At 42.3% G+C, this 21,077-nt stretch overlaps 1 protein-coding gene across 2 annotated transcripts in view; it reads left to right on the top strand.

The window, feature by feature from the left end:
• The window catches only part of Hhip (hedgehog interacting protein), a 92,445-nt gene that overhangs the window by 53,183 nt on the left and 18,185 nt on the right, over nt 1–21,077 (top strand). Inside the window, exons 5-11 of one of the 2 annotated variants that reach the window (XM_052727436.1) lie at nt 6,193–6,344; nt 6,748–6,921; nt 7,487–7,630; nt 11,472–11,593; nt 13,594–13,717; nt 14,549–14,679; nt 16,981–17,062. In XM_052727436.1, the coding sequence (XP_052583396.1) occupies nt 6,193–6,344; nt 6,748–6,921; nt 7,487–7,630; nt 11,472–11,593; nt 13,594–13,717; nt 14,549–14,679; nt 16,981–17,062 (929 nt within the window). The remainder of the gene's footprint in view (nt 1–6,192; nt 6,345–6,747; nt 6,922–7,486; nt 7,631–11,471; nt 11,594–13,593; nt 13,718–14,548; nt 14,680–16,980; nt 17,063–21,077) is intronic. The other variant, XM_052727437.1, reaches the window with a different exon arrangement.

Below are 21,077 nucleotides of genomic sequence, written 5' to 3' on the forward strand. Positions count from 1 at the left end.
TTGGTACTCTGAAGGCAGAAAGGGAGACTGGGAGGATGGGACTGATGAGTGAGGATTCTACCTGACATTGCTTGCTTTGAAGATGGAGAGAAGGAGGCATAGACTAAGGAATGTAAGAGGGTGCTAAAATTGGAAAGAGGGGTAAAATTATCCCCTGGAGACTAGTTCTGCTGACAATCTCTTTAACTCTTGAGACCCATGTTGAATCTTCATGTACAGACCAAGATCACAAATGTGTCTTGGTTTCAACCATGAGCTTTGTGAAACTATAATCTGGCATGTTTGGAAAAACAATTCCAAAAATAAACAAATAAATATGATTTTTTTTAAAAAATCACTTGTTTTCTCATTTCTGGATAGCAGAAAGTTCCAGACAAGAAGAAGCCACACTGGTTGCCAAGTCTTCCTTTTCCTTTCATTCTGTGTACCAGCAAAGCATCGACAAGTGAGTGATTCCTGATACAGGAAATGAAACAGTCAGCATGATAGTACAAGAATGGGTCTTACAGACAGTCAAAAGTGCCACTATTCTATTCTTCTGTTAATTCTCAGAGATTCCTTTGGCATTAAGGGAACAACAGTTTTACCCAAGGCTGTCTCTCCTACCTATGCCCTGGCGTCATGTAAGAAAATGGTCTTACTGTCTGTAGAAACTTACCTAATTCTTCAAGTAATTTAGCTGCTCAGAAGGCAAGTTCTTTTCTTTTGTTACTAAGTCTTGGAGTTACTAAGTCTGTGAATATCTGAGAAAACAAACCTTTGGATACCCCAAATATTTATGAACTCTGCAACTCCTGCTGTTCGGAAAGGCCCATTTCTAATGATGGAGTACTGCTTCACTACTGAAAACATCAGATCTCACAGGAGTGTTGTGGGGATGAGACACCTGAAAATTACAATGCAGTCTGCTTCCATGCTCTTTGAGGACCAGGAGTCCTTATCCTTACTGCCAAGCAAAACCTGACACCTAGTAGGTACTCAATAAACATCTGCTCAACTAATGTTAATTTCTAATCATCAATGCAGCAATAATTTCTTGATTATAGGACTGTTTAATGCTTCTTCACTGCTCAGTACCATAGGTTCATGTTACTCAAGAAGGCTAAGTCTTATGTGCTTGGGATTCCTTTTCTTGTTTTTGTTTTGTTTTGTTTTGTTTAGAAACAGAGACACAGGTGACCCAAGCCAGTCTCAGACTCATTATGTAACAGACACTAGCCTTGAATCCCTGGTCCTCCTGCCTCCATCTCCTAAGTGCTAGGATTACAGGCATGTTCAACCACCCCTGTCTGTAGTAGCCTTTTTAAAAACTAAATGTCCATGCAGTAGGCATGATAACCTGCCGCAAAGATATTCTTGTCCTGATCCCTAGACACTGTGACTACAGTAGACAGCAAGGGTTCCAGGAGAGGTAAGTCTGGACTTGAAGTCAGTTAGTTAGTCATGTATCAAAGAACACTAAAGAAAAACTATGTACAACCAACCGGAAGCTGGTTCCATATTGCCCCTTCCGATAATATTCAAGCCAACATTTCCCAAAGGGGATGGAAGCAAATGTAAGAGAAAGAAAAACTCAGAATAAATTAAGTTTAACCCATATTGAAAGTAGAAGGAGGGAGCTAGAGAGACAGCTCAGCAGAGAAAAGCATGTGCTGCTCTTGCACAGGACCTGGGTTTGGTCCCCAGAACCCACAGCTCACATCCATCCGTAAGTCCAGTTCCAGGGGGTCCAGTGCCTTCTTCTGACCTCTGAGGGCACCAGGCATGTAGGTGATATGCATACATACATACATACATACATATATGCAGACATGCAGACAAAACATTCATACACATAAAATAAAGATAAATAAGTATAAAAAATTTTAAAAGAGAATGTTTTCTTTAGATGGCATCACAATGAAAGACGAATACCTCAAAATTTTCCTTAAAGAGAAAAAAATGGCCGGGCGGTGGCGCACGCCTTTAATCCCAGCACTCGGGATGGGCGGTGGTGGCGCACGCCTTTAATCCCAGCTCTCGGGAGGCAGAGCCAGGCGGATCTCTGTGAGTTCGAGGCCAGCCTGGTCTATGGAGCGAGATCCAGGACAGGCACCAAAACTACACAGAGAAACCCTGTCTCAAAAAACGAGAGAGAGAGAGAGAGAGAGAGAGAGAGAGAGAGAGAGAGAGAGAGAGAGAGAGAGAGAGGCTTTCTGTTCTAATCATTTTATGTTTACCTCTCTTTTTCAATAGACATTTCTTATTATTCAAAGAAGAATGCTCTTCCACAATTTGTTAGAACTTAGTTCCGCTCAAAAGCATAAAGTTTATCCCAACATTACAAGAGAAGAGATGGTCTGCTAAAGTCTTCAGTACTCTGGTGCGGGTGCTAGTCGCTTATTCTGTGGGCCCTGTGAGGCTACTCCCAAGACCAGAGTGACAGTTACCTTTCTTTTTAAAAGTCCCTGGAGAAGCTTTTCTGATGTACCTGGAAACATGGGTCAATCAAGATTTTAAACAGTTTAAGGATATTGTTTTCAAATCATTCAACAATTCTATTTTGAGTATCCACTTGTGGTTGGTGTGGAGCTGTCCAGACTATTGGGAAATCTGAGGCAGGAGAAGAGGAGACGCCAGACTCTAGTCAGAGTGGCAAGCTTGTCCAACCTGAAGCCTAACACGCTGTCATGATCTTATGTATGAGGGCTTTCTTGTAAACTTTTTTCTTCCTTCCTTCCTTCCTTCCTTCCTTCCTTCCTTCCTTCCTTCCTTCCTTCCTTCCTTCCTTCCTTCCTTCCTTCTTTAGCTTGAACTTTGCAGAAGATAATCCTGTTTGGCAATGTCAGAAGTCTCTTGCTCTGTTAGCGTCTGCTCTGAGTCTCATGATGTTGTGCGCACCATCACTTGAAGCACAACTTGCCTATGTAGCCTCCAGTAACTAACCATGAAGCCCAAAGTTCAACGTGAAGATTTGAGGGGGGGAAATCACTGCCATTCACATGGGCGATGATCACTATTTTGAACATTGGCTAACAGATTTGAAAAGCATTGTGTTAGAAGCCATACTTTTTGTAAATGGCACAGCTCCCTGAACTATAAGTCTTCCTACCATGAGCCATTCAGTGAGCTCAGGTCAACTCGGCTCATCTTGAACCCTTCATTCTCCTTAGATGCTCTCAGGATCAGTTTCTACCTCTAAGCATTTCTGGATGGAGTTCATAGTTTCCATTCCATAAACCCTGAGCCGTAAAGCCATCCATCATGAGGGGAAGGATGAGAGGAGTTAGGAGGAACCTCTGTGAGGTTGACATAAGGGCTGGTTGATTCTCCCCGCTGAGCCTCTAAAACCAACTTAGCAGAGTTTGCACCAGAGGTAAGGGAGATGAGGCTTTGGAACTGGGGGAGACAGAGTGAGGCTGTGAGCACACAGCAGAGCTAGGGTGAAAAGGACATATGATCACAGGAGGAACAGAGGTCTTAGGGAGCTGTCTTCAGCTGTCCCTCATGCTGGGACAGTGTCTGTTACTGTCTAAAGCTAGAGCCATGTAAGGGGACCTGAGGCTTTAAATATCTGACGGCGTCACTGAAAAGGTCTCTAACTCTGCTATAAAGTCAACTTTCAGTGGCAGTCGACATGTTTCTTCATGTAGACCTTGAAAACTGAGCCAGACCTCAAAGGCAGGTTTTCATTTGAGAGTTCAATCATTATTTGATCATAACTTATTTTAATTAAATAGATAACATCACAGTGAAAGCTAATTCAGGTGAACTGCCTATCAATATTTCAGTCTCCTGGTTTGGTAGGAGTTACCAGAACTTCCCAACACTTGAGTTTTGGCTATCATTAGAGACAGCCATGAGATTTATACAGCACATGAAATTTTCTCACCAGTATAGTTATGAAATTTTTTTCTCAGAAATGACTTTAGTAGTCAAGTTTTAAACCAATCAGAACACAACTTTATACCAGAAGGTTCTTTGAAAAGAGCAGATCCTATATCCTAAATTAATCAAATGTCAATTGTGTAACCTGAAAAATGTTGGAATTTTGACTTTTTAAAAAATATATACTATCTATTTTCTTCTCATTCACAACTCATTTCTTTTCTAAATTTGGCACTTTACTAAATGTCTGTGATGCTCCTGGATTCACGGGTGTCAAGCCATGTGTTTCTAAAGTGAACAAAAGCCCACTCCCACTTGTGGATTTATTTGTGGCTCTTTTCCATTTGTCTATTAATGACCATTCTTTTTAAATCCCTAATTCCTGAAAAGCAACCAGCTCAGTTTAAACCATGTTTCTCTCCTCCTCAGGCTGTATTTCTATTTGATGAGCAGCTACAGAGAACTGCTTTCAACCAAAGCTTCCTACAGTGACCACAAGCCCTTATGAAGCAGGCAGGCGGCACTTAACCTGTCCCACAGTTTTAGCTAGAAGTATATTGGAGAGGAAAATTAATCACAGGCAAAATCCCACCTGTAGGCTTCCTCATGCAATCTGTCAAAGTGGTTTAAATGTGCAAACACTCTCCATTCAGATCTGAGTTATACATCATCTCAGCTTCTGGAGTTCTCTAAGACAGCCAAGCGATATTTATCTCCTGATGATGTGAGAAGTGGAACACCAGCATCGAGGCTGTATTAAAACCATCATCACAAAACAGGGGCGCATTCATAAATCATTGTCATTAGCATCTGACTCTAATGATTAAACTTAAAATCAGGCACATGGCGGTGTGCAAAAAGGTTAACACTTGAATAAATGATTCAGTAGTTCCCGGTTATTTCTAGCCAGTGCATCATTTATGCAGCACTCAACATCTGAATATTTCTACTTTGGATGCTCTAGAGTCAAGCACATTTATTTCTGAGCCATGAAACAAATCAAGCAAGACTGATTAAAAAGGAACTTTTATGCCTAAAATTTTATGCTCTCAGATTGATGTATCATACAAATTGCACCCAGAACCGTTCTGTGCTGGTGACAGACACTGTTGAGTGGGACTCAATATGACAGTCGACCATTACTGACCATGACCCTGCAAAGAAGTTTTATATTACTGATATTTTTCCCCATTTAACACTCCAGAAGTTAAGTATTCATCGTATTTTGTCAAAGCAGATGTGATGCTAAAGACTTAAATAGGGATGAGCAACTGTAGACTTCAGTTTCTGTCATAGGATGTCACTGCTGTGGATAACTCACCAGACTGCAGAGAAAATGTTCACTCATTTCCTAGAATACGGAATGTGTTCTGATCTACGTCATCTGAGATGCTTTCATTCCAGGACGGACACTCCTAGACTACCCGTGGGATACAGCAAATGCTAAGACCATATCGGATTTCCACAAGCTGAATTAGCAGAAAATGAAGATAAAATGCCTTTCTATTTCCGAACATGATGATGTTTTAATTGCTTTAGCATTTGGCATGTCTAATGTATACAGTCCTTGACGTTCATACACTAACAAAGGAGAGCTGTCTGAGATCTTTATTTTATTTCCGAGCGGCCCCTTTCTTTCTCATGTTTCTCCCACCCCCACTCTGGTCCTTCCTTTTGCTCTCCTCTCATCTCTTCATGCGCCTATTCTCTGCAGAGTTAGGGTGCATGTAAAAATGCCTCCTCTCTGTGTAGACAGCCTAGGCTGCTGTTACCTAGCTGTGATGTACAGACCACCATCGCTGTGACAACTGATGTCGATGCCTCCGGGTGAAACAAAGGTTTATACATTACACAAGCAATTTAACTGCTTTCTAAACATATTGCCAAGACAGTGGGAGCGGGCAGGCAGCACTACGTTTTAGACTTGGGTGAACTGGATTAGAAGTGAGCGTTGACTGTGAACTGTTTTTATTTGTCTCCTGTGCACTGCAAACAACCTTGTAACCCAGGAAAGAATTCCTCGTAGCACTTAAACTGCTCTCCCCAGCTCCCCAAGATGACATGCACAAATCTCTTGACCAAAGTGGCATAAGAGTCTTGTGCACAGATAACTGCACAGACAGTTGTCTTGTTCTGACCTTTAAAGAGAGCTACATAGAGAAACGTTTTATAATCCTTTTCTGTGCAATAGGCAATGGAGAAAAGAAAAGAGTTGGGCAAAGATTACCCAGAAGAAATAAAGAGACTCTTTTCGGGGTTCCAGTTGAAACACAATAAAGAACATAATTAACCTCACAATTCTTTGTGTTTTTCATTTGACTGCAGGGAGGAGATGAAAGGGGCCTGCTAAGCCTTGCATTCCATCCCAATTACAAGAAAAATGGAAAGCTGTATGTGTCTTATACCACCAACCAAGAGCGGTGGGCTATCGGGCCTCATGACCACATTCTTAGGGTTGTGGAATACACAGTGTCCAGGTATCACTAACTAACGTTCATGGAAGTCTACAAACTCTGCCATGATGTTTTCTCTTCTTCATCTCTTCACAAACTATTTAGAAATGATCGCCATAAATTGGTAGTAATTAAAGCAGAATCTTCTCATGGCTTAAAACATGTGTATGTGTATGCATCTGTGTGTGTGTGTGTGTGTGTGTGTGTGTGTGTGTGTGTGTGTGTGTGTAAGGGAAAATAATCTTTGGCACTTTTCCTCAATAATTTTTAACTTCAATGACATTCCTTAAATGTAGAGATTAATGTAATTTTCCAGTAATTCTGATTAGCTCTGTTTCAAATGCGGTTCTTTCTGTATACTGATTCCTCCCCAGTGGATTCACATTATGCCTGAAAACTCATGGTGCTTTTCCCCTCCATCTTGCAGGAAAAATCCCCATCAAGTTGACGTGAGAACAGCCAGGGTGTTTCTGGAAGTTGCCGAGCTCCACCGAAAGCATCTTGGAGGGCAGCTGCTCTTTGGTCCTGATGGATTTTTGTACATCATCCTCGGGGATGGTATGATCACGCTGGATGACATGGAGGAGATGGATGGGTTAAGGTAACAGGCTGCTTACCAACAAGTACTCTTTAACATTAACATGCTTTCAGTGGCTGGACACGCAGTCTGAACCAGCAATGCGGGCTGAACCAGCAACTGGAAACCAGAGCTGATGATTAAACACGTGGTTATCTTATGCTGAAGGGTTGCTTTGCTTTGTCCCTAAAAGAGTTATTGCTTCAGATGCTGCCCCATGACACAGCATTGGGGAGGGCACCTCTTCCTCTGGGCCCAGCAGCTGGGTAGTAGACTCTCCCTGACCCCCATACATCCATGCTGCTGCTCCACCCTCTGATGTCTTGGGGACATAAAACACAAGACTGGCAAAAATGGAAGAGGACAGATTGTTTACAAAGCAAGGAGCAAACCATGCCACATCCTTGGCCACCCTCCATCTGCACCCAAACTCCCCCCGGTCTCACTCCTTGCCATATGGAATATGGAACTCAAGTAATTCTGTGTCAAAAGAGGGGACAGTTTCTTTCCTTAAGGCAGCTTTACCCCATGTATGCAAGTGGAACACACAAGCCGGATATGAAGTACTCACTCCCCTCCAATTTCTCAGTGATTTCACAGGCTCTGTGCTGAGGCTAGATGTGGACACCGACATGTGCAATGTGCCTTATTCCATACCACGGAGCAACCCCCACTTCAACAGCACCAACCAGCCCCCAGAAGTGTTTGCCCATGGGCTCCATGATCCAGGCAGGTGAGGACATCTGCCTATCTCGTCCCAACTTTCACACACACACACACACACACACACACACACACACACACACACACACAAAAGACAGAATTTGAGATCTAGGAAGAGCAATGGGATGTTTGGCCACCACGTAGCAAGGGGTGTTCCCCTCTGTACTTCTACAATCGTAGTGGACTACTAACTGAGTAAGTCTCTAGCCCACTTCCCAGCACTCCTCTGTGACGAAGGTTAAAAAAAAGGTTAGACAAGGAAAACACAAGTTCTTAGAGAAGGTTGGGGGACTACTATTGGAGGTCATTGGCTTTCTTCCTTTAAACACCTCTAAATTTTATTTTCCTGTTGGCTTAGTCTGTTTTATACTGCTTTAACAGGAAGCCACATACTGGGTAATTCATTACAATAGATGGTTTGGGGCTCACAGTTCTGGATGCTGGGCAATCCGAGGCCATGTGCCAGCACTTGCTCAGCATCTGCTGGGAGCCTCATGCTTCCTCATCTCATGGTGGAAGATGAGAGCAAAAGAGAGGGAGAGAGACAGAAAAGTTACCAAACTCATCACTCCTAGGATAACCAGCCCCTCTCTCCCGATCCTAGCATCAATCTGCTGGTGAGAGCAGTGTTCTCGTGATGCAATCAGCCCCTAAGGGTCCCATCTGCCCCGCTGGCTGCAGCGGGGACAGGATGCTGGGATATGAGCTTTGCAGGGTATATTCAGACAATACCACCCGTGTTAAACAGGAGCGGTAATGAGCGTGCTCTAAGGGCTCTGTCAGGACTATATAAAGAACCACAGATAAAGTACAGAGTGGTGCCTCATGCCTCACACTGGGGCAGTTCCTACTGCCATGGTTTCACTTCATACTAGATGGTGTAGTGTTAATTTGCAAGGAATTGAGGTAAATGTTAATGTATTTTATGCTTTAAAAACTTAGAAATACTAAAGGAATCCATGTTGGCAGTTTTCTGCTTATACTATAATGAACCATAAAGAACAGAAAACTCAGAAGTCTGTAGAATGCAGGGTTTCAGGCATACTTTAAAAATTCTATGAACTGTAACAGAAATTCTCTGATGAAAATCCCTTCCAGTCTGGTCTATCATTCAGACTAAGGGGTATGTGGCCACATTCATTCATTTACTAGCTTAGTTATTATTGCTATTTAATGTTTATTAAGTGTTCACTATGTGCAAGGTGAATATTTCTCAAACTTTTTATTTTTATAATCCCTCGTGCCCTTCATCTTCCCTCCATCAAAGCCCAAATCCACAGTTCATTTCCTTTCTGGCAATCCCCACAGATCTTAAAATCTGTTCAGCAGGGAATACTTAAGGTGGGGTCAGGATGTGGAGGAAACTGTCACATTCCATTCCTATAGCTCAGAACGCACAGACACCACAAAGCAGCACTTTGAAGTGAAGGGGCCTGAGTCACCATCCTCCCACCAGAGCATTCTTGCAACCTTCCTGGGGGTCCAAGCCTCAGTGTGAAAACACAGGATGAGGTGCTTTCCAGACCCTACGCATGGCAAGATGCCTGTGCCTGGAGCACTGCTTCCTCTGGCAGCCGAAGGCTAAAGAAAACGCCTGTGGATTCTGCTCACCTCACGGAGAATCTCAGACAGAGAAAGGTCTCAGAGAGAAAAAAAGAAACTAAAACCATTATTGGCTAAAAGTAAAGCTGACCATCATTAAGCACCTTGCTGCAGGGAGCTAGACTAGGTACTCCTCTTGGTAGTGCTCTGAGGTAGCTGCTCGTACAGCACCTTTTTAACTTGTTTATGTGTGTGTGTGTGATATGTATGCACACCCACACTTACACATGTAGAGGGTAGAGCCCAGGAGGATGTCTTCCTCTACCATCTGCCTTCTTCCTGTCCTTTATTTTTAAAGACAGATATGTTACTGAACCTGAGGCCCGATATTTCAGTGAGGCTGGCTGGTCAGCAGCTCTGTCTTTTCTAATACCCCCCCACACACACCTGACTTGTGTCTGACTTTCACGAGGGTGATGGGGAATCAAACTCAGGTCCTCCTGCCTGCACAGCGTGTATTCTTACCCACTGGCTCATTTCCCCAGTCCAACATCTTTTTTAATTTCAAGAATAAGGAAGAGGTTCACAGTAATGTGACCACAGGTTCAAGGAGCAGTGGTCAGCCCTGTGCCCACATTAACATAGTAAACTGCCCCCCATTATCATCGTCCCCAATCAACAACTAAGGAGTCAGAGTTGGCACATCAGTTACCAAGAGTCCCTGATTGACAGTGGCAGCCACTGTGGGTGCTGCCCGCTCTGTGCAGCTTTTAGACAAATGGGTGGAGACAGGTACCCACCATCCTAGTCTCACCTGACTAGTTCACATCTGGATGAAGGTCAGGGAATGGAGTGGAACTCACAGCCCCCAGCAGCTCACCTCAGGGAAAGCTGGCCTCTGCTTCAACACATGAGATGCTTCTTACTGGAAACAAGTCAAACTTCTTTTTGTCATAAATTCTCCATCTTCAGAAAGAAGTACTAGAAGAAATCCTTTCACCTGCAGGGACTAAAGTTCCTCATGAAGTCATAACATGCCTGCATCTCCATGCCTGCCCGACAGTGTGCCGTGGGAATCACTGTTAGGACAGTGGGGTTTTGCCTGTAGAACGGTCCCAGCTCCTGCTTCTTTATCAGGAGTGGGCTGGTTGGAGCCCCCAGTGGTTGTTCTGTTTTATTTTAATAATTGCTAAATGGCTCTCCATCTCTGAAGCCCCTCCTCTCCATTTTTTAACTGTTGTCATTTATTTAAAGTCAAGTGGTTTGATTTATAAGTAGTCAGTGTATTTTGTTCACCCAAACAGCAATTCTCAATGGGATGTTTTTGCCTCCAGGGGACATTTGACAATGTCTAGAGACATTTTTGGATTTCACAATTGGGATGAGAGGGGCTAAGAGCAGGGCAACACTACTGTCATTAGGGTCAAGGTCAAGGAGATTGCTAAGAACCATAAATCACAGAATGGTACCCCGCCTCACCTCTTATTCACTTAAGCATGCTGGGAATACTGTGGCCTCTTAGACCTAGACCAGGTAAGAGGAATGCAGTGACCCTTGACCCCTGTGGAGCTCCACCAGTGGTTCGAACCACGGGGATATTCTGGTCTCCACATTAGGTATGGAGGACATGAAGACAGAGTGGAGGTAAAAGACCTCCACCCTCCACACGTGCACGGGTCTGCTGTGTTTCAGTCCCTGGACCGGAACACATGTTTTATTTTGCTATAGTTCCCTGAGAATTAGAATGTAACCATTCAGGCACTGGTAAGATGGCTCAGTGGGTAAAGGCATTTGCCACCAAACATAACATCTGAGTTCAATCCTCGAAACAGAAGAGAAAGAAGAAAGCCAACTTCCACAGATTGTCCTCTGACCTCCACACAATATACACACACACAGAAGATAAATGTATGTACTATTTTGTAAGTTAGCATTCCGTGCAGGAAACACCACACCGGTTCTGAGGCTAATACATTACATACGTTGAGTTGACGGTAGCACTGATTCATATTTCCAAACTCTGCCAATGTGTTATGCATGAGGTAATCCTTACCGATAGGCTAAACAAAGGTTTTTAAGATGATGAGAACATTCATTAGAAGAAAGATAGCCAGAAAAATTAAGAAACACACTCCCGAGGTCATTAGCTTCAGCAGGGTAAACAAACATCAGATGTTTCCTTCAGTTGGTTCAAGAACATCGGAACTAAATTGCTCACAGGATTCTCGCCAGCCCACAGAGCATTCCTTTCTATGTCAGGAAGAGACCTTGGCAGGAATTAATGAGTATTTGTCTCCTTTATTGTGTAGATGTGCCGTGGATCGACATCCCACTGATATAAACATCAATTTAACAATACTTTGCTCAGATTCCAATGGGAAAAACAGATCATCGGCCAGAATTCTACAGATAATAAAAGGGAAAGATTATGGTGAGTCAAGCCTATGGTGCATGGTTTAGGTGAAGATTGGTTTTAGTATATTAATTGGAGAAAAAGGAAGTTTGCATAATGAGCTTTGAAAAGGCATAAAAACAGTGGCCTTTGTCAGGCCAGTGAGTAAATTGCTCCATTTTTAAAGGTTCAAGGACTCCTCCAAGCCCTGAGGATTCCTTTGCTTAATTGCCTTTCCCAGGGATTGCATGGTTCCCTGTGTTCAAATAGTTTAATGGTCTCAGAAGTCGGTGGCTTGTATTTTGCTCATCTGAGACTCAAAGTAAGGAACTTCTCTTTACTCACTCTTATACGGGGGAACTTGTCTTAACATATTACATGCAGAGAAATAAGCTTAAAGGTAAGAAACGGCTGAACACTCGACATGTAAGTCTCAGCAATTAGGAAAATAATGTTTCTAATAAAAATAATTTTAAAATGGGTTTCTTTTAGAGAAAACAAAGTAATTGACTTGTAAAAACAAGTCATGGGAATAAAATGTTTAAACATTATTTTTAATAACATGATTACTGAGTATTTACAGAGAACTTAAAAACATAAAGTTGGATAATGAAGTCCAAAACACTCAGTTATTTTCAATGCTCTAGTGCATACTCCTTCTGAAGGCCATAATATATTAAGCATTATTATGACTTAGGGAGCGCAGTAGATTGAGATTATTAAATTGATTGCTCCTTCTACTTACTCATTCAACATTCAACAGAGCTATTTTAGCACTAAGAATGGGCAGCTGTGTTAGTTCGTGCAGTAGTCGGTTGTTTTACTTTGCTTTTTTTCTAGATATTTCTCTCTCTCTCTCCCTCCCTCTCTTCCTCTGTGTGTATGTGTGCGTGCATAAAAAGCCATACCAAAGAATAATTTTGTTTGGGGAAAAACAATCTAACAGACCACTAATTCAATGGATTTTGGCTATATCAGATTAAACTAAACTTTACTAATCACATTAACTTCCAGACAAAACCAGTTAAAGTATTAACAGCCTTATATTTGCGTATTTTCAAACACATCCGTTGCGCACGCGGCTCCCACTGTGAACACACTCACAGAACCACTGTAATTGGCCACATTGTGCAGAAGGGAACACTGAGGTACAGAAAGGTCAATTGTCAAACAAAATTGAACAGCAAAGGATAGATTTGAACTGCAGCAGCCTAACCCCAGTATTCAACCTTAGTCATTCAATCACACCTTCTGTCCAGGTTTGGGGTATTTAAAACTTGACTTTTCCAAGCTTTGCTTTATCGTGATCATGTGAGAAGAGTAGGGCCTTTAAAATGACTGTGTTACCACAAAAGTGCTTACATAAGGTACCGTCTGTTGACTGTGACTTATTTGACATTAAATGCATGAGAAATAATCCTCAGGTGATTTGCCACATGTAATTCAAAGGAACTCCAGTTTGTTAACCTTAAAACTCTATAAACAAAACCATTACTGTGCCTTAAGCTGAGATATTACGCAACTGAGTGAGTGTTTCTAAGAATAAGTAAATGTGGGCTTAAAGACCTTTTATTTTTCATTAGAGTGTGAACTTTCAAAACTTTTTAAACATGCTAAATGATTTGATAGGTCTGTTTGATTTGCTAAACGTAAGTAGAACCATTTTTACAGATTGTTCAAAACTCAAGTTTTGAAGTATTTTGGCTTTATAGTAAATAACAATGATTTCAAAACAGCTGGATTTAAATTGTGTTGGAATCTTGGTGTATCCTGATGGATAACAATAGCAAGCTCCTGATGGGCATCTTCATTTCCTTAAACTTATATTTTGGTGCTATTTAAAGTGAGTTTCATTATTCTCATCAGTATGTCTGAAAAGGATCCATGTCTTGCCTTTTGAAACACAGCTTGGAATTAAATTATTGTAACACTCATTAACTGGTCTGTATCACTTTAGCTTCTGAAAATGATTTATTTGCTCTAATGTTTGGTTTTTTGTTGTTGTTTTGTTTTGTTTTGTTTTGTTTTGTTTTTTTCAGAGAGTGAGTCGTCACTTTTAGAATTCAAGCCATTCAGTAATGGTCCTTTGGTTGGCGGGTTCATTTACAGAGGGTGCCAGTCTGAAAGATTGTATGGAAGCTATGTGTTTGGAGATCGTAATGGGTATGTTTCCCAATGCCAGTTTCTTGTATTGGTTGACATACTACCAAAAACTATTCAAGTGGATGTCCCCCGCAAGTCATACCTTGGGCACGCAAATGTTATTACTTCCTTGTGTTACACCACATCTGAAGAGACCCTCTAAAAAGAGTCTTCAGCAGTCACCGTCACCTCCATGGGATGATGTTTAAAGGCAAAGAAGTCTTTGCGTTTATTTCAACTGTTCCCTTTATCCTCAACCTCATTCCAAAATGTGTTTTACAGGAGTTGTAAAAGCTGTTTTAGAATTACCCCCAGAAGACTAAGAATTTTGGTAGTGCCAAACTCTCAGGACTGTGTGCAGCAGAGTGTAATCCATCTACATAAATAGCTATACAAAATAAAAACTTAGCCTACATTTTCAAGGTCTCATGGTGGGTAATTAGAAGGAGCTGATGAAACCCATGCTGCTGGCACTCATGTCTGGGTTCTGCAAGAGATCAGGGACTGACTGTACCTACCCTATGCTCCACCCACCCATCTCACAGTTTTAGCACAGTTTGCAGCTGAGACCTGCCTGCCTGGGAAGTACCCTCTCCTGGGTGGAGGAGAGGAGGGGCTTTCTCTCTCTTGGATTTTTCAGAGCCCTCTCCAGACCCCATCTTACCTTTATGTCCTTTATCCTCATCTGGCCTTTTCAGTGCTCTCATACAGGACAGAGCACATTCCTTTTCCCTCGAGAAGTGATGTCTTCTGTGTGACAGTTCCTTATTGCGATTTCTATTTTAAAACATTTTAGAGTGCCCAGTAAGCCAAGGTGTATTCACTGTAGGTCTGTGGTGTGTTTTGTTACAGGAATTTCTTAACCCTCCAGCAAAGTCCAGTGACCAAGCAGTGGCAAGAAAAGCCACTCTGTCTGGGTAGCAGTGGTTCCTGTCGAGGCTACTTTACAGGCCATATCTTGGGATTTGGAGAAGATGAATTAGGTACCATATTTATTACCCCATTAAGTTCTAATTTCACTCATTGCTTGGAAAACTTTGTTCTGCCCTATAGAATAACAGTCTCTTCTCCCATTTGTTGGAAATGTACCCACAGCAAAGGTGACCTCCATAGAATCTGAAGATGGTACAGTTAGGTTTTCTTTCTCAGAAACCATCCCCAAGGATCTTTACACCTGGTTTATATTTTGGAAATATTAAAGTAATAATGCAGAAAAAAACAGGCAGAAACAAGAAAAAATTAAGTCCCAAATGGAGAACCTTTTCATACTGTTATTTTTTACTATGTACTATGATTGTCCTTTTGTTTTCTGTGTAAAAACTGTCCCACTTGCCCATGCTCCTTTAATATATTTTAGAAGGGTGGAATCTGAACCTAATTTATTCTCTTTGTTGTTTACTTATTTATTTTGCCCATTGGAGAATAAAATTGGTGCAAAACAATCTGAGGGCTAGCAATCCTTGCCAATAGAACAGAAATTATCTTACTGACCATCAGTGCAACAATATTTTTTGGCCTGTTTCTCAATGTCCGGAGCCTATGTGTGTTGAAGGCCTCATCACCTTGTTGTGGTGCTATTGGGAGGGGGCGCTACCTGGAGCAGGTGAGCCTCACTGAGAGGAAACTGGTGCTCTTTAAAAGGCATTTTTTAGATTAGTTTATTATTTCATATGTCTGGTGTTTTGCCTGCATGTATGTGTGTATACCATGTACATACTCAGTGCCTGAGGAGGTCAGAGGAAGGTGTCAGATACTCTGGGACTAGAGTTATAAGTGGTCATGAGCTGCCATGTGGGTGCTGGGAATTGAATCTAGGTACTCTACAAGAGCACAAGTGCCCTTCACCTCGGAGCCTCCTCTCCAGCCCCCCGACTGGTGTTCTTGAAGGGAGAGGTAGAACCTTGTTTTCTCTGTGTCTTTGCTCCCTGGCTGCTGTGAGGGCAAGAGGTGTTCTTTGCCATACACTCCTGTGGTGATGTCTCCCAAGTAACAGAGACAGGCTAACACATATTGCAATCCCTAAAACCAGGAGCTAAAATAAAACTTTCCTCCATTGGAAAAAAAAATACATATGGAGCCTAATGAGCAGAAGGGAGTTGGAATTGGAATATGATTAATTGGAAAGTGAAACTGTGTACTCTGCACTGTTTTTAAATTACAGAGTGTAGCTTTTGTGGTATTTTACTTAACTACACCCTAACAAACCATGAGGACTATGATCCTTCAGCCTCAGAAATGAGTTTTAAGGCATAAAAGAAAAGAATGTTTCTTTCCTAAGTCAGAATATTCTCCCTATAATGAAAGTCCAGGCTGCTTTTCTTTGTACATTAAATGGGGGAAATCAACAGAAATAGTTACATGCCATTCACTTAGGCTAATAAGGGACTCAGGCAACTCTCCCCAAAATGTGTAGGAAGTACTTCAGAAACATGGAGATATAATAATTAGGAAAGAGATTTGTCCGCTCTTGTTACAGAGTGAAAGCATCCCCATCCCTAGATGGGGTTTCTCTGTGTATCCTTGGCTGTCCTCAAACTAGCTCTGTAGACTAGGATGGCCTCAAACTCACAGAGATTCACCTATCTCTGCCTCCAGAGTGCTGGGATCAAAGGTGTGCCCCACTGCCACCCAACATCCACAGTGAAAACATTTTATATCTGAGTTTTTTCTCTTTGATGTGCTTCTACCCCACCCAAGAGAATCAGAAAGATATTCATCTCTTGTTCATATGCTCTGTAGAAAAATTTAAATGTCATTGGCAGACTCTAATTTTGAGAATAACTAGGGGTATGGGTGGGCATCGGAGGTAGAGTGCTTGGCTAGAACACTCGAGGCTCTGAGTTTGCTTCTAGGCATCACAAGAAAAGAGAGAGAAGGAGAGGAAGTAGATAGAAGGGACGGGAAGAGAGTGGTGTGGAGCGGGGCGGGGCGGGGCAGGGCAGGAAGGAGGAATGAAGGGAGGGGCTTATCCAGGCAGCTTCATGAGAAGGCAGGAAAATTCCACTTGACTTAACTTACGCCATTTCACTCTTGAATCACTGGGTAAGAATAAGCCTATAGAACAAAGGCAGAGACCAGGATCCCAGGGAGGAGGCTGTTGACTATGACCCAGGTGAGGAGCAATGTCCTCCTGAACAGGAACAGTCTGGGGACAGGGAAGAGGTGACTCAAGGTATGCGCAAAGGAGGACTTGGAAGGTGTTGTCACAGCCTGTAAGCACAGGGTCTTCCTACTTGGCTGTGATGGATGCTCTGAATCCACTCTGTCGTTTCTCTTTTCAACAGGAGAAGTGTACATTTTATCAAGCAGTAAGAGCATGACCCAGACGCACAGTGGAAAACTGTACAAGATCATAGACCCGAAAAGGTAAAATTTCGTTTTCCTTCTGAGTCCACTCAATGTCCATCCTCCAGTTACTTTAGTTATAGAAGAGACACAGTTTGCAATTGGCTGGAGTGAGCATCCCGCCCTTCCCATGACAGAGGGCTACACTTGACCTTGAAGGATTTGAAAAGTTCCTTCATATCGTTCTTGTCCTCTCAGAGCTGGCCTGGACTTGTGGAATCAATGCTCACAGTTAAAAGTGAGGAGGGGACCCTAACATGTAGGACAGTGGCTTCAGCGCTCATGTTAGAAAAGGAACAAAACCTTTAGTTTTGAGAAATGAGAAATGTTCTAGCAGAATCGCTCTTCTTAGTATGATTTTTGTTAGATAAGCAAGGTAAGTTATTTTAACAGTTCAACAAATGAGCCTCATTTCAAAACTATCTGACAGTTCACAGTGTTCATGAAGATCGTTTGATCAAGCAAATGAACTCTAAAGGCACGTTTTGTTATTTGCTTCAGCAAAGGGAAGGTTTGGAGGGGTTTGTCCCTTAAAGAGTATATTTGATGGCTTAGTAGATAAAATGTTGTCTGGAAAGCATAAGAGCAAGAGTCCACATCCCCAGAACCCACACAAATGTAGAGTGGACATGGTGACTACATACAATCCAACACCCAGAGACAAGGCATCCCCAGCAGACTGTCTGGCTAGCCCAGCCAAATGAGTGAGCACCTGGTTCAGCCAGAGACCCTGTCTCAGGAAATGAAGTAGAAAATGATCTAGGAAGATACTCAGAGTTAACATCTGGCCTCCACACACACATACATACATACACAGATACGTGCTTAACACAGCTCTGTGTGTGTGTGTGTGTGTGTGTGTGTGTGTGTGTGTGTGTGTGTGTGTGCGCGTGCTGCTGCTGTTCCCTCCCTATCTACCCATCTCGACACTGGTACACACAGTTCTCTTGTCATTCCAACCATCATTCATCAGTCATGATTTTCAAATATGAGAGCTCAGCTTTCAGAAACTGTTAAAATTACATGCAGCCACATGGACGTTGGTCATACAGAACCTAATCATTTTTATAGATACAATTAGTTAGTGACAAACTAACTAGTACTCTTTACTCACCAACACCATGCTGCAAACTTCAATCTTCTTTGAAGATTTTCTCAAGAGAATCAATTCTAGTGATCAGAAAGGTTAGCCAAAGGCATGGGTATCATTCAACTCTTAAAATGCTATTTGTAAGTTGTCAATTGTGTGTTGTCCCAGAAAAGCCAGGAACTAGTGACTGGGCAGACTTACTCTTCCTATAACCGAAAAACATTTCCTTTCCTGAGAAAACTACAGGTTAGCTTTGGCTACCGCACCACAAAGAGGGGAACCCATGTCTCTGTCCCCTGCTCCCTGAGAGCATGACCTCACTTCTTTACAATAAGAGACACATGCTTGTTGTTACGTATGTAGTTGCAGTGAGGTTTTCCCTCTTTATGTGTGAAATCAGTGTCTTCTTGGAGGAAAGAAAAGAAATGAAAAACTGTCAGACACTTCGGAGAGTGCTGAATCTGGCAACAGTACAAACACAAACCAAACTAGTGAGAACTGGTGACACAGAGCGTTCTGATGGCCTGTAGTGCAGGGGATGGGCTTTCCCTGGACCTGTGGCAATTAGTTTCAAAACGGTCCCTGTTGCTCCATTATGCTGTCAAGATTGATCAACCTCTGAAGCTTCCCCATAGGAGGGTAATGAATTCTCTCCCCATCTCTACCCAGCCCCACCTCACACAAAATCTCTCTTGATCTGGATTGTTTAGTCTGTTGGTGAGTAGAGGTGAATTTTACACCTTCAATCTATTATTAGGATCTAATTATCAGGGTTACCATGAGTGACCTTGGCTTTGTGATCTTAGGGCCCCCTCTAGTAGGGTGGTCTCAGAGTGACATACCTAAAGGCCCAGCTTCTCATTATGGGGCTGTTTCTGGTGATTCATGTCATGTGTGGGGCCAGGGTTAAGATCTGTGTTTGCTTTGCAGAGGTGGGGGAAGTAATAGAATACCGAAGACCCATCCTCCTCCACAGGCATCAGCGTATTCTAAATTAAACCGAGTGTAAGAAAGTTAATGTTTTCCTAAACGTTTGTTGGGAGCCTCTTACTGTTTTGATGTGAATGCCAGCAATTATTATTACAATGTTTTTTTTCCAGGAGGGGCTGGTGCATGAGCAGACACTTCTGTACAGACAGGATTATTTGGGGCAGCACAAGTTAATTGCTAGCACAAGCACGCTCAAGAGGTCAGGCAGAGTAGAAGCATTTTTCTAAAACTGAAGAAAGAACATCATCAAATTAAAGAATTCCTAAGTATGCATATATGGTTATTCCTTGTTATTTCAAAAACCTAATTCAAATTGAGCAGTTAAGTTCATTGTCTTCATATAGAGAAGCCCCTAGACTTGTTAGAATATTTTCAAAATAGCTTTCATATATCCATTGCTTTATGACCCTGGAAGAGAAAAGTACTAACTTGCAATTTGTTATATTTTTATATAAGTAAGTACATAGAAGTTATGTACTTACCATAGTATTCATACTACATTTTCTTATACACACACACACACACACAACAAACTTAGAAATAAAATGTAGTAACTCCTAATCAAGTTTGACAGAACATATAAGGTCCCAATATTGTCACTCTAATCTGCAAGGACAGTTTGGTCTAAGGCTGTAAACTGCAGAATCATTTATATAAGTTTTAAATTATTTACAGTGAAACAGCTCCCTTAGGAGGTCTTTTAGAAAAAGGTCATTAAATTTTAATTAATTAACTTTTAAATTAGTGTATAAAATAATGGGGCTTCTTGTCCTTTTAATACTCACATATCTTTGTATGTTACTCCTCTCACTGCCCATCACCCTTCTTCCCTCCCCTTCCCCTCTCCAATTGGCCATCATCTATAAAGAAAATTTGAAAATGAAAGATGACCAGCTTTCCTAGGTTATTTAGGAAAAAAGTCTTCCCTGGGTTCATAGTTCATGTGTTTCCATTCATTTGACTATTTGTCCCTGTGCTTTATCAAATGAATGGAAACACATGAACTATGAACCAATGGCTGAGGGGTCCCCACTGGATCAGGCCCTCCGAATGGGTGAGACAGTTGATTGGCTTGATCTGTTTGGGAGGCATCCAGGCAGTGGGACCAGATCTTGTGCTCATTGCATGAGTTGGCTGTTTGAAACCTGGGGCCTATGCAGGATTGTTTGGCTCGGCCTGGGAGGAGGGGACTAGACCTACCTGGACTGAGTCTACCACGTTGATCTCAGTCTGTGGGGAAGGCTTTGCCCTGGAGGAGATGGGAATGGGGGGGGTTGGGGGGAAGGTGAGGGGGATGGGAGGGGGGAGAACAAGGGAATCCGTGGCTGATATGTAGAACTGAATTGTATTGCAAAATAAATTAAAATAAATTTTAAAAAAATGTATAAAAAAAAAAAGTCTTCCCTGAGGAGACAGCACAAGAATGGATTTGTCTTGAGCCAAAACACTAAACATTTCAAGGATATCTTCAGAGTTGGGAAGTTGCCTCTCATGTTAGAATGGAGTTGGGATCAAGCCAACAGTTCAATCAGTTTTGGATTCCCGAACTCCCTTGTACTCAGTTCAGTGTGCCCCGAGATCTCCCCTGGGGGCTCCATCAGCTGACATTCCTGGGGACGGGTGTAGATGCACTGAGCATACAATTTGAGCAGTGGATCTCAGTTCACTCACTGGTGCGCAGACTTCTCTGAGTCTTCCTTGAAACCGAACAGCACACAGGTTACTGGGCTGTGCCCTTGGTCCACCAGAAATTAGTACATGGCCATTGCCTCTTGCTCCTGGACTGCATGGGGCTCTGAAGTGAGCTGAACAATGTATTTAAAGTGTTTTCTAATCTCCAGTCTTGTCAGGCCTCATTCTTTGCATTCCATAATTATTTTCAGGTGATTTCTCAACTTTTAAGTTTCTCTCACTTCCAAAATTAGGATGCAGGTGTCCACAGAGCTTAGAAAAGCT

Source organism: Peromyscus californicus, unplaced genomic scaffold, assembly GCF_007827085.1.
Source record: "Peromyscus californicus insignis strain IS unplaced genomic scaffold, ASM782708v3 Scaffold_8__1_contigs__length_139910024, whole genome shotgun sequence".
Taxonomy (NCBI): Eukaryota; Metazoa; Chordata; class Mammalia; order Rodentia; family Cricetidae; genus Peromyscus; species Peromyscus californicus.